The sequence below is a fragment of the Pelophylax lessonae genome (assembly GCF_965119305.1).
Source record: "Pelophylax lessonae genome assembly, chromosome: 10".
NCBI classification, from domain to species: Eukaryota; Metazoa; Chordata; class Amphibia; order Anura; family Ranidae; genus Pelophylax; species Pelophylax lessonae.
Window position 1 is genome coordinate 185,150,812 of NC_138777.1, and position 13,097 is coordinate 185,163,908.

Consider the following 13,097-nt stretch of genomic DNA (forward strand, 5'->3'; position numbering starts at 1 on the left):
AAACCCCCCGGTCTTCCATTGCATACATATGTACCAATTTAGAAATTTCGACTTAAAATAGAATTTGGTGGTGACAGTCGCACTCCAGCTCCTTAGCCAGGGGAATTACATTAGACGACAATATGTCCCTGATCAGGAACAGATAATTACTGGTTAAGCAAGTGATGGAACCGTGGTAATTAATGGTATGAGAAGTAAGTGCACCTAATTACCATAGCTATATATATCAGACTGGGATAACCTGACATCGCAATCTATGCCAGTCCTAGTGGATTAATGGTCTAGTTTACATGAATTACACAACAGTGCCATTATACCATCTGGTTCAGTTGCTACTGAACTACAAGTACCAGAAAGCCCAGTCTGCATCTTACAGATGACAGGCCCATCTATTCTGTATCTACATTACAGGGCATTCCAGCAAATCCTGGAAGTTGAGAGCTTTTTTAAACAAACTTAGCTGCCGACATTTGCTGCATCTAATTGCTCGTTCACACAGGGGGCTTTACTGCAGGCCTTTAAGCACACCTGCGTGGGCTCAGGACCCCAGGGGAGGGCGGACAATCCTGTTCAGGCACTGCACATGGCAACTGTGTGAATACAATCTGACCATACAATCTTCATACAGCCAACTTCAGATTTACCAAAACTATGTTATAGAGGATCTATTAAACTGTCCGATCAGGCAGGCCCTTACACTACATCAGTGGTCTCCAAACTGTTGCCCTTTGCAAGCCTTTATATGGCCCTTGGGGTACCATTCCTCCCACTGACACCAACTGTGCTGCAAAAATCCTGCTACTGACACCAATTGTGGGGCATAAATCCTGCCACTGACGCCAATTGGGGGCATAAATCCTGCCACTGACGCCAATTGGGGGCATAAATCCTGCCACTGACGCCAATTGTGGGGCATAAATCCTGCCACTGACGCCAATTGGGGGCATAAATCCTGCCACTGACGCCAATTGGGGGCATAAATCCTGCCACTGACGCCAATTGGGGGCATAAATCCTGCCACTGACGCCAATTGGGGGCATAAATCCTGCCACTGACGCCAATTGGGGGCATAAATCCTGCCACTGGCGCCAATTGGGGGCATAAATCCTGCCACTGGCGCCAATTGGGGGCATAAATCCTGCCACTGACGCCAATTGGGGGCATAAATCCTGCCACTGACGCCAATTGGGGGCATAAATCCTGCCACTGACGCCAATTGGGGGCATAAATCCTGCCACTGACACCAATTGGGGGCATAAATCCTGCCACTGACACCAATTGGGGTCATAAATCCTGCCACTGACACCAATTGGGGGCATAAATCCTGCCACTGACACCAATTGGGGGCATAAATCCTGCCACTGACACCAATTGGGGGCATAAATCCTGCCACTGACACCAATTGGGGGCATAAATCCTGCCACTGACACCAATTGGGGGCATAAATCCTGCCACTGACACCAATTGGGGGCATAAATCCTGCCACTGACGCCAATTGGGGGCATAAATCCTGCCACTGACGCCAATTGGGGGCATAAATCCTGCCACTGACGCCAATGATTGGGCACTATTGTTTCTCTTACTGATGACAGGTGTGATCACCGATCCTGAAGCATTGTTTACTCCCCTTGATGCCAAGACATCTTCTACTCCCATTGGCCACCGTCTGGCCCCTCCCCTTAAAGTCTGAAGGACAGTAGACTGGCCCTTTGTTTAGAAAAGTTTAGAGACCCCTGCACTACATAGCTGATAGAGCTAAAAGAGATTGTTACATTTAGATTGTACAGTGATTCTAAGCTAGCCATACACTGTACAATCGTCTTTAGATTTACCAAATGTATGTTAACACCTAAACAATCCATTCTATTTGTATTAAACCAGGCAGGTCATTGCATGGTATAGCTCATAGGTGCACAACATGTGGCCCTCCAGCTGTTGCAGAACTACAAATACCATGAGGCATTGCAAGGCTGATAGTGAGAAGCATGGCTCCCAAAGGCAGAGGCATGATGGGACTTGTAGTTTGAAAACAGGTGGAGAGCCACAGGTTGAACACCCATGAGGCTGACGGTAGATCTAAAGGTGATTGTACAATCAGACCGTATGACCATTTTCAATGGATCTACCATCAACTAATATAAAAGCCTGCCTGATTGGATACAAATAGCCTGGGCTGTTTAGGTTTGTCCTTTATATCACATCGTTTTGGTAAATCCAGGAGAGATTGTACAATCATATTGTATATTTTATGGCAACCCTTACAGTCATCACATACGTTAATCTATGTACAATCCACTTTGGACTGACCACAACTATGTAATGTGAGGACCTACCTTTGTATCCAATCAGGCAGGCCCTTACATAGTTGGTGGTAGATCTAAAGGAGATCACATAGTTTATGGTGACCCTTAGGATGGGCTGCAGGTCAGAGGTGAAAGGTCCCATCACCTATCTGAGCTCAGGCTGCACTCACAGGATGACTTCCAGCTACCAAGTAGCTCCAACTGCTCTTATCCCTGTCATGTGATGCTGCTGGACATACCCCTTACAATCTGTGGAATTTCCTTTAGATCCACCAACATACGTAGTATGAGGATATTCCAAACAGTATCTCTCCTACGCTCAAGTGGCATGCGGGAAGGTGAGTGGTCTTTGAACACCACTTACGGTCTTGCTGCCCCCTCAGGACCAAGGGAATCCAAATACACTAAACAACAACAAGAGAAGAGCGCACCGACCTTGTGCATTACTTTAGGATTTTTATGCTACCTTTTTGGATAATAAACTTTTTTAGTGGTAATGCACAAGGTTGGTGCGCCCTTCTCTTGTTGTTTTTTAATACATAGTATGAGGGCCTGTCTAATCACATAATAGGGAACGGATTGTACAGGCGGCCCTTTTTATTGGTCCAAACAGTAGACCTGGCTCTAGGTGAGTCTGCCACAATCGTTCAGCTCAGGTGCTGGTGCAGCCCATACTGTAGGATAGGAGAGATGAAGATTGGATGAACGCACACCGTCATACATAGAATCAAATAGTTTATTTCAAAGTGCAAGAAATGTCCATACAAAGCATAGGGTGGAGAGCTAGTACTGACGCATTTCACGCCACCAGTGCTCAATCATATCCCTATGCTTAAGCGCCCGTTGGCGTGAAATGCATCAGTACTAGCTCTCCACCCAATGCTTTGTATGGACATTTCTTGCAGTTTGAAATTAAACGATTGGATCTTATGTATGACGGTGTACAGTCATCCAATCCTGATCTCTGCTAGCCCTTATATTAGATAAACCTGATGGACATTGCATGGAAATGGATCAGATTGGAAGGCGTAAGGCCAACTTGAGGCTGTGTGTTCTAAGAACGCATGCAGAAATGCGCATTTCTGAATGCGCTCTGGAAATGTGTGAAGGACCCCGCTCACACTAGAGTGACGCACTGCGGCACATCGGCAGAGCGCACTTGCAGCACTTCTGTGGTGTGTACTTAAGGCGCCTCTGCAGGAGGGGCGAACACGAGGCACCTCTGCGGGGGGTGTTGGGGGGCGCACTTGAGGCACCTCTGCGGGGGGTGTTGGGGGGCGCACTTGAGGCACCTCTGCGGGGGGTGTTGGGGGGCGCACTTGAGGCACCTCTGCGGGGGGTGTTGGGGGGCGCACTTGAGGCACCTCTGCGGGGGGTGTTGGGGGGCGCACTTGAGGCACCTCTGCGGGGGGTGTTGGGGGGCGCACTTGAGGCACCTCTGCGGGGGGTGTTGGGGGGCGCACTTGAGGCACCTCTGCGGGGGGTGTTGGGGGGCGCACTTGAGGCACCTCTGCGGGGGGTGTTGGGGGGCGCACTTGAGGCACCTCCGCGGGGGGTGTTGGGGGGCGCACTTGAGGCACCTCCGCGGGGGGTGTTGGGGGCGCACTTGAGGCACCTCTGCGGGGGGTGTTGGGGGCGCACTTGAGGCACCTCTGCGGGGGGTGTTGGGGGCGCACTTGAGGCACCTCTGCGGGGGGTGTTGGGGGCGCACTTGAGGCACCTCTGCGGGGGGTGTTGGGGGCGCACTTGAGGCACCTCCGCGGGGGGTGTTGGGGGCGCACTTGAGGCACCTCCGCGGGGGGTGTTGGAGGCGCACTTGAGGCACCTCTGCGGGGGGTGTTGGGGGGCGCACTTGAGGCACCTCTGCGGGGGGTGTTGGGGGCGCACTTGAGGCACCTCGGCGGGGGGTGTTGGATGCGCACTTGAGGCACCTCGGCGGGGGGTGTTGGGGGGCGCACTTGAGGCACCTCTGCAGGGGGCGTACCTGCTGCACATCTGTGGAGCGGCATCATTTGCCTCGACCCCTCCTCACTCCAAAAATGCGTTAAAGAAGCTACCAACTTTTGTGCTACCAAATTTCAGCACTGAGCCAAGTGCGGTTTGCATTGTGACGCAAAAACATCACACAGAAAACATGCGGCAAAACAACCGACTGCCCCCCCATTGAGAAATAATGGCACTGCAAGCGCATTGAGCATTTTTGCTAAGCCCAAGTGTGAACGGGACCTAAAACGCGAGACTGGGTGACATTCGTTCTTATAGGCACCCTGAATGCAACATAAAATAGAGACGCTCTGGGTCTGGAACATTTGTTGCGCGCAGGGCTGTCCTATGTGCATGAGGTGGAAAACAGGCAAAAGGTGTGAACGAGGCCTTAGGGACACTGCAGAATACTGACCTCTGTGTGGGGAATAACCTTTGACCTCTGACCCGTGTGGGGGCTAACCTTTGACCTCTGACCCGTGTGTGGACGAGCCTTTGACCTCCTCTGCCAGGCCTGCACCGCTATAGACTGCTGGACACAGTGACAGGTCCTCTTGCTGAGACTTGTAGTCCAGCAGATGTCACAACACACAAGCCCCGCCCCTGTAGACATCGCCCTGTGCTCACCGGCTCTCCGGGCAGCTCCCTCCTCAGATGGCTCTTCAGCTCCCACACCGTCCAGCCTCGGGCCGCCTTCACCTCCCTCTCCTCCTGCTTCAGGCTGGGGCTACGAATCACCAGGCTCACTTCTCCGTCCGCCATGTTTGTATATCCCGGACACGCCACTTCCGTCCAACCAGTCACCTCTGTGTATACAGACTACGACCGCGCGCCCGCCGCTCTCCGGTACTTATACTCCGCTCCTGTTACCAAAACACCGTGTGGCTGGCTGCTATTGGTGGCACGGGGCGGCCCGGTCCACACGTGTACCAATGAGCGAGTACGGTGTTGACGGTAGGCGGAGCCAGGCTGATGCAATCCGCTGAGAGAGGAAAATTCCGGACGGAGTGCGCTGGCTGGAGAGGAGCGCATGCGCAGTGCTGCTGGTCGTAGGTGTCAGGGAGATGCCAGCATATAAATGTTGACATTTCTATTACACATTAAAGAAGAATGAAATGCATTTTTTTAATTTTGCATATAGTGGAGAGGGATAAGAACACCTGTTAGATTTTCATTGCCACCTGTGTCCCCAATTAGGAGATTCACCCTATCAGTCCTGGTTACCGTTTTCACCAAAAATGAAAGAAAATCCCCAGCATATGGGTTGTCTTCAGAACAGGAATAGTGGGGAAATCTTCCAATGGGGAAACTTGTTCTGGTGACATGCAGAGATTTTCTCCCTTTGGAGGGATTACCTCTCACTTCCTGTTGTGTCTATGGGACAGGAAGTGAAGGGAAAGCTCCCCAATGAGACACAAAAAAAAAAAAAACCTGACAGTGGTTATACAACTCATTCTTACTTCACCCAAAATAATTAAAAAAAATCTTTATCCACTTTAACCACTTACCGATCGCCCACCGCAGATGTACGTCATCACTTTGACCCTAAATACCGGGATTATGGCAGCAGATCAGATCCCGCTCTCCTCTATGGGAGATAGGATGAAAACGGACCGCCTGTCTATTTTCATGCTATCCTATCCGATACGATCCTCCAGATGGATGGAAAATAGTGTTTCCATCCGTCTGGATTTCACGGACAGGATCGGATAGCAGCGGGTGTCAGCCGACATGTCACCACTCCATAGGGCTGCATGGAGCACCTGATCAGGCACCTTTCACACACAGAGTCTGTTTTTCTCAGCGGGGGATCGATCCGCTGATCCCCCTGCTGAGCAGGAGGATGACAGCTGTGTCTCTGCGCTGTGTGCGGAGACACAGCTGTTAGGTCCCCATTTTTCTCTATGGGGGAACCGGATGGGAACGCACCGTCTGTCCCTTCTCATCCGATCCGCCAGACGGATGGAAAATAGGGTTTCCCTCCGTCCCGTTTTGACGGATCGGATGTCAGCGGACATGTCTCTGCTGACATCCAATGCCCCATGGAGATGCATGAAAAAATTGACAGGCGGATCTGAACGGACTCCATGTGTGAAAGGGGCCTAAGTGTATATTATACAACATCCTCCACGATGCAGCTCAATCCCATCAAATTATTTGATGGTTCTTAATTCAAAACGATATGATGGTCCTTCATGGTTCAATAAAGCTGTATTTCCTCTATCACCATGGTGTGATTTATCTCTTCCTTCCTCTTTTCTCGGTGACACATGCAAACACCCAGTAATAATATGTGCTCACCTTGTGCAATGAACCTCATTAGAGATCAAGGTCATAACGCACTTGTTGCCCCACCTTGGGCATATGTGGCATCAGCTACTCCTCTTCACCCTTCCTCCTCAGTATTCCAATCCTTACCACGAATACATCGCATGCAAAAAAAGAATAGGACCACGATAGTGCTCTCTGAATAGTAACAATTTATTAAAAGCTCCCAAAATCAACACTTACATTTAAAAAGCACCCACAGTGATATGTATCTCAGCATGAAAAATACATGGGTCATGCTTGCTGAGGAAGCTCTGGTACAGGAGCGTAACGCTTAGAGGATTTGGAGCCGCGCTGTGGATAGGAGAACACTGGCTGTGCTAATCACTATGACCCATGTGTGAGAACACCCGACTGTGCTAGAGCCTAATTAAGGCTACAGTAGGGTTGTCTGTGTCTGGGTCATATGATGTCCTCCCGTGATCGCACACACTGTGGCGAGTGGGCGGCGCATTGTGTGATCGCTGTGTCCTTAGGACACAGTTGATCACAGATTGGGGTAAAGAGCCAATCACAACAGACCTTTACCATGTAATCAGCTGTGTCCAATCACAGCTGATCATGATGTAAACACAAGCTGGTTATCGGCATTCCTTTCCTCACACTGACAGCTGACATCAGTGCTCATCAGTGCTGCCAATCAGTACCTCCTCATCAGTGTCACCTATCAACCAACTGCACAGGAGGTAGGTATAACATGTTTGTTATAGAAAAAAGCCACGAGACTTTACAATCACTTTAAGTGAAAAGAATGCAAGGCTTCTTCTGAATTGAGGAGGTGCCGAGAGAGTGACCTTTGATATCTGTGCTACAGGCAGAAACTACAAACCTCAGAGCCAGACAATCAACACTGATTGGAGACTGTGGGCTATATAAAAGTAAGGCTGGCCATACACTATACAATTTTCTTGTTCAACTTTCCTTTAGATTTACCAAAACCATGTAATATAGGGTCAAACCTAAACACTTTCAATTTGTATGCAATCAGGCAGGCCCTTGCACTACATAGTTAAAGGTAAATCTTAAGGAAATTAAATAAGAAAATTGTATAGTGTATGGCCAGCCTAACTTATAAGGCCCCTTTCACACAGGCGATTTGATCCGATCCGCCTGTCAGTTTTTCAGACGGACCTGATTGGATGCTCCATGCATCCCTATGTGGCAGCGGGTGGCAGCGGTGACATGTCCGCTGACACCCGCTGCTCTCCCATCTGATCCTGTCCGTGAAATCCGGACGGATGGGACCCCTATTTTCCATCTGTCTGGAGGATGGGATCGGATGAGAACGTACAGGTGGTCCATTCTCATCCGATCTCCCCATAGAGGACAGCGGGGATCTGACAGCTCCATCTCCGCACACAGAGCGGAGACGGAACTGCCATCCGCCTGTTCAGCGGGGATTGGCGGATCGATCCCCCACTGAGCAGAACGGGCTCCGTCGGGCGATGATCCCATGTGAAAGGGGCCTAAGAGACCCTCCAGCAGCCAGAGATGGTAGGTAATTTATTTTTAATGTACAAATATACAAAAAATGTTTTTATTCTTAATTCAACCAGTATTAAACCCAAAACCAAGAATATTATATATTGCAGCTTTTTGGGGGGGGGGGGGGGGACCAGTGACATTACTACAGTAATCAGTGCTAAAAATATGCACTGTTACTGTAATAATGACCCTGGCAGGGAAGGGGTTCATACTGTGGGTGATCAAGAGGTTAAATGTGAGCCTAGGGGAGTGATTCTAACTGTAGGGGGGAGGGCGTGGCTTGTGAAAAGATTACAGAGACATGTGATCCTATATAGAAGGATTACAGGAGCTCTGTGATCATTCCAGAGAGAAGAACGGTCAGCTGTGTTTACAACAGCTGACCGTTCTCTCTCAGCGGGAAGCGATCGCGGGTGTCAGGCGGCAATCGGAGCCGCCTGTCCTGTGCATCGGAGTCCCCGCTGCCGAGTGGGAGAGGGAGCACGCCGCTGGCGTGCGCGCAACTGACGTATACCTACTTCAGTTTGCACAGGAGGGGGTGCCTGCCGCAGTATAACTGCGGCGGGCGGACCTTAAAGCGGAGTTCCACCCAAAAGTGGAACTTCCGCTTTAGGTATTCTAACCCCCTGACATGCCACATTTGGCATGTCATTTTTTTGGGGGGGAGCGGGTACCTAGTTTTGACAGGTACCCGCTCCCACTTCTGCTCGGAGCGCCGCGGCGCCCTGAGCGGAAGTTCTCCTCTCCCCCTCCCTCCCTGCAATCTTCTGGGACATGTCAGAGGTCCCAGAAGTTTGCCGGCCAATCAAGACGCGCAGCGCGACTCTCGCATGTGCAGTGGGTACCCGGCTGTGAAGCCGCAAACTGTCACAGCCGGGTGCCCACAGCAGTGATGCCGGCACCGAGGGAGAGAATCGAGGCTTTGGGCGGCCGCATCACTGGACCGTTGGACAGGTGAGTGAAATGGCTGGAACTCCGCTTTAAGTGGTTAAGGAGATTCACCCTCTCTATTAGTCCTTTTACCATTAATATTGAAAGGGAAAGTAAAAGAAAATCCCAAATTTGAGGTTGTCCCCAGAAAAGTAATAGGGAAAAGAAGTAAGAGGGGAAATCTTCCAATGGAGAGACTAGTTCTGGTGTGCTGGGGGTCCCCAAGAAATTTCCTTTAATTTGCAGGGATTTCCTCTCACTTTCGGATTAGCTATGGGACAGGAAGTGAAGGGAAATCTCCGCAAGGAGACACAGATGGCGGAAAAAAAATCTGACAAGGTTTATAACTAGGGATCGACCGATATGGTTTTTTTAATGCCGATACTGATACCTATATTTTGGTCATCGGATATCGCTATCGGCCGATATTTTCGGACATGTAAAAAAAATTTTTTTTTCATTTTCTTTTTTTACCAGGTACTCATTGTGGAGGGATCTGGGGGTTTAAAAGACCCCAAACCCCTCCTTGGCACTGAAAAGCATTCAAAATGCCAAGTTTGGCTGTTTTGAATGCTGTCAGTTTTTTTAATGTGGCGCCGAGTACCCGGAAGTGATGTCATGTAATCACTCCTGGGTTTTTTACATGGAGACCCGATCAGAGCCGAATCCGGCTTTGATCCGGTCTTCTGTTCGGCGGCTGTGCCGGTAGGGTGCCCGGGTCTCCCGGTGGGACGGGAGACCCGGGCGAGCCGCCCCTCTCGCTTCTTGTAATTACAGCCGAGCGGCTTCTCAGCTGCATCGGTTGTCATTACAGACAGCCGACCGTTGGCTATGGACGCCGGTACCGGGGTGATGCCTCTAGCTGCAGTCTGCAGGCATCACTCCGGTACAGCACTTTCCCGAAATATCGGCAAAGGGCCGATTCCGATATATTGGGGAAAGTGCATATCGGCCCCGATATAACGGTGGTGCCGATAATCGGTTACATATAGTTACATAGTAGGTGAGGTTGAATAAAGACAATAGTCCATCCAGTTCAACCTGTGTAGGTGTGTGTGGCTGTAATCATCTCACATAGCCCTGAATGTTCTGATCCTTGAGATGTAAGTCTAAGAGTCTTTTGAAAGCCACCATACTACCCGCAGAAACCACCTCTTGTGGTAGAGAATTCCACAATCTTGTAGCCCTAACAGTAAAGAACCCCCCACGTTGCCTGAGGTTAAAACGCTTCTCCTCTAATCGCATTGTATGCCCCCGAGTCCTCATGCAATCCCTTCGAATGAACAGCTTTTTTTCTAAGCTGGGATCCCCATTAAGATATTTATAAATTGCTATCATGTCCCCCCTCAGACGTCTCTTCTCCAGGGAGAATAAATCGAGCGATTGTAGACGCTCTTCATAGTCAAGGTCCTCCAATCCCCTAATTAGTTTAGTTGCCCTTCTCTGGACTCTCTCCAGCTCCAACACATCCCTCCTGAGGACTGGCGACCAGAACTGGACAGAATACTCCAGATGCGGTCGGACCAGAGTTTTATAAAGTGGAAGGATTATAGTCTTATCTCTGGAATACATCCCTTTCTTTATGCATGCCAATATTCTGCTGGCTTTGGCAGCTGCCGCTTGACATTGCATGCTGTTGCCTAATCTATCATCAACCAAGACTCCCAGATCCTTCTCCATTTTTGATTCCCCCAAGGGTTCCCCTAGGGTTGATCCCTAGTTGTAACCCGCCCTTGCGCTATCCAAAATGAAAGCAGTTTGCCCAAAGTTCTACTTTCACGATGCCTCTGTGATTGAGTCCAAACAAGGACAGTGCAATCCCCTATACATTTCTTTGCTAAACTGGTTCTTATAAAGAAAAGGGCTATATAATTTCATTTTAACTTTACAAATAGGCTGGGGAACATTCTACACCAAGGTTTGCAATAACAGATGCCTGAAGAAAGTTTTCTTCTCTATTATGCCCCATACACACGTGCAGATTATCTGCAGACTTTTGTCTGCAGACTTACCTTTTCTATGTAGTGCAAGGGCCTGCCGGATTGCATACAAATTGAAAGTGTTTAGGTTTGACCTCATATTATATGGTTTTGGTAAGTCTGCAGACTAAAGTCTGCAGATAATCTGCACGTGTGTATGGGGCATTAGTGTTTACACATGGAGACACACATATAAGTTATTGCATCAAATTGGTGGCTGGTTGCACAGCCAGGTGCTGATGACAGCATTGTAACACATTGCAGAGCACTAGTCCTTAGAGTCCTCCCAGTGCTCACAATGTGAAACTAGCTGCACAGTGCTTGTCCTTCCTGACAATCAGCCGTTCCAAGTACAAATAACATTTACAGTATACACGCGTGTCACACGGCCAGGGAGCAGGCTGTTATTGCTGCAGGAAAAAGAAGAGAAAAGTCCTAAGGACGGGTTAATAAACTCATATCTGATTTAAAAGCATGATATAAATTTAAAGGTAGGAGCTGCTAGAATTACTAAATTACAGTAAACCTTTGAGAAACCTGAGCATAAAATAGAGGAAAAAAAACAATACATAAAAGAAGATCCAGGGATAGAGGCAGCTGAAGCTAGAGTTAGAATTTTCCCTGTAGAGAGCTAACTTTTTCCTTTATCCCATTTTAGGTGCCATTGAAAAGAAATGGCATCTGAACATGCATTTTGCGATTTCAGTGCGATTTGAGATCCCAGGCAGAATAGCAGCGATTCTGCCAGAGATTCCAAAATGCCAAATGTGAATGGAATCCTATACTTTTAGGTCTCATTCACCCCTGAGTTCGAAGGTCCAAAACGCTGGAGCAGATGAATTCAGTGTATCTCTATGGAGTTGGTTCACATCTTCACTCCAAGTCGGCTGATACTCAAAAAAGTTTAGGAGCTGCATTTGAAGCTTGATTCAGATAGATTGGTGCATTTTTTAGGATTTTTTTTTCCCCTCACTGAAATGCACTGAATAGCATTTTGTAAGCGTTTTGGTGCATTTTTGTTGCGCATTAAGTGCCGGTTCACACTTGTGCGATGCGGGAAGGCTGCGAATTGGCAGCCTGTTCCCGCATCGCAAACGCACATCTGGCAGTTCACACTGCTATATGCGATACGCAGGGGGTGTCAATTAAATGTTAACGACACCCCCAGTTTGATCGCATATCGCAGTGCGATCTGACAGTTCGCACAGGATCGGATCGCACAAGTGTGAACCACTGTGCGATCCGATCCTGATGCGGCTGGAAAAAAGGGTCCTGTGCGTCTTTTGTGCGGGTGCAGTGCAAATTTCAGCCATACAAAGTGTATGGCTGAATTTGCATCCGCACAGAGATCGCATGTAATGAAGGAGCAGTGCGCCCCGAATTACATGCGATCGCCGCACTCGCACAAATGTGAACCGGCCCTTAAATAAATATAATTTATAAATTAATAAAATAAATACAAAAAAAAATGCCCAAAAATAAATGAAAGGGATTGTAAGGACAGAACCTTCTGTGTGCAGCAGCCCCCCTCATACCATCTTTATCCAGCAATGTTGCAAGAATTTCTGCCTGGGACTCCCCTCCTCATTGGCTGAGACAGCAGCGTTGCGTGATTGGCTCCCACTGCTGTCAATCAAAGTCAGTCAGCCAATGAGGAGAGAGAGCGGACGGGGTTGGGTCGCGGCTCCATGTCTGAATGGACACAGGGAGCTGTGATTCCGCTCGGGTTCCCCCACAGCAAGCAGCTTGCTCGCAATAAGAGGGGAGAGCCGAAGACGGACCCAAGAAGAGGAGGATCCGGGCCACTCTGTGCAAAACCAACTGCACAGAGCAGGTAAGGTAAGGATTTTCCTGCTTTACGTCCAGGCCACTTTTTGCAACTTGGCACTGTGCGAATTTAACTGACAATTGCGCGGTCGTGCAACGCTGTACCCAAACGAAATTTACGTCCTTTTTTTCCCACAAACAGAGCTTTCTTTTGGTGGTATTTGATCACCTCTGCGCTTTTCATTTTTTGCAATATTAATAAAAAAAGAGCGTCAATTTTGAAAAAATAACAATATTTTTCTACTTTGACAGTTAAAAAATA

The 13,097-nt window shown here is 48.8% G+C and overlaps 1 protein-coding gene and 1 long non-coding RNA gene across 2 annotated transcripts in view; one reads left to right on the forward strand and one right to left on the reverse strand.

Annotated features, from left to right (window-relative positions):
• The window catches only part of HERPUD1 (homocysteine inducible ER protein with ubiquitin like domain 1), a 32,720-nt gene extending 27,575 nt beyond the window's left edge, over window positions 1-5,145 (reverse strand). The window contains exon 1 of the mRNA XM_082270141.1: window positions 4,914-5,145. Within this exon, the coding sequence (XP_082126267.1) occupies window positions 4,914-5,048 (135 nt within the window). The 5' untranslated portion in view covers window positions 5,049-5,145. The remainder of the gene's footprint in view (window positions 1-4,913) is intronic.
• The window catches only part of LOC309565261, a 643,481-nt gene that overhangs the window by 105,333 nt on the left and 525,051 nt on the right, over window positions 1-13,097 (forward strand). The window lies entirely within an intron of this gene.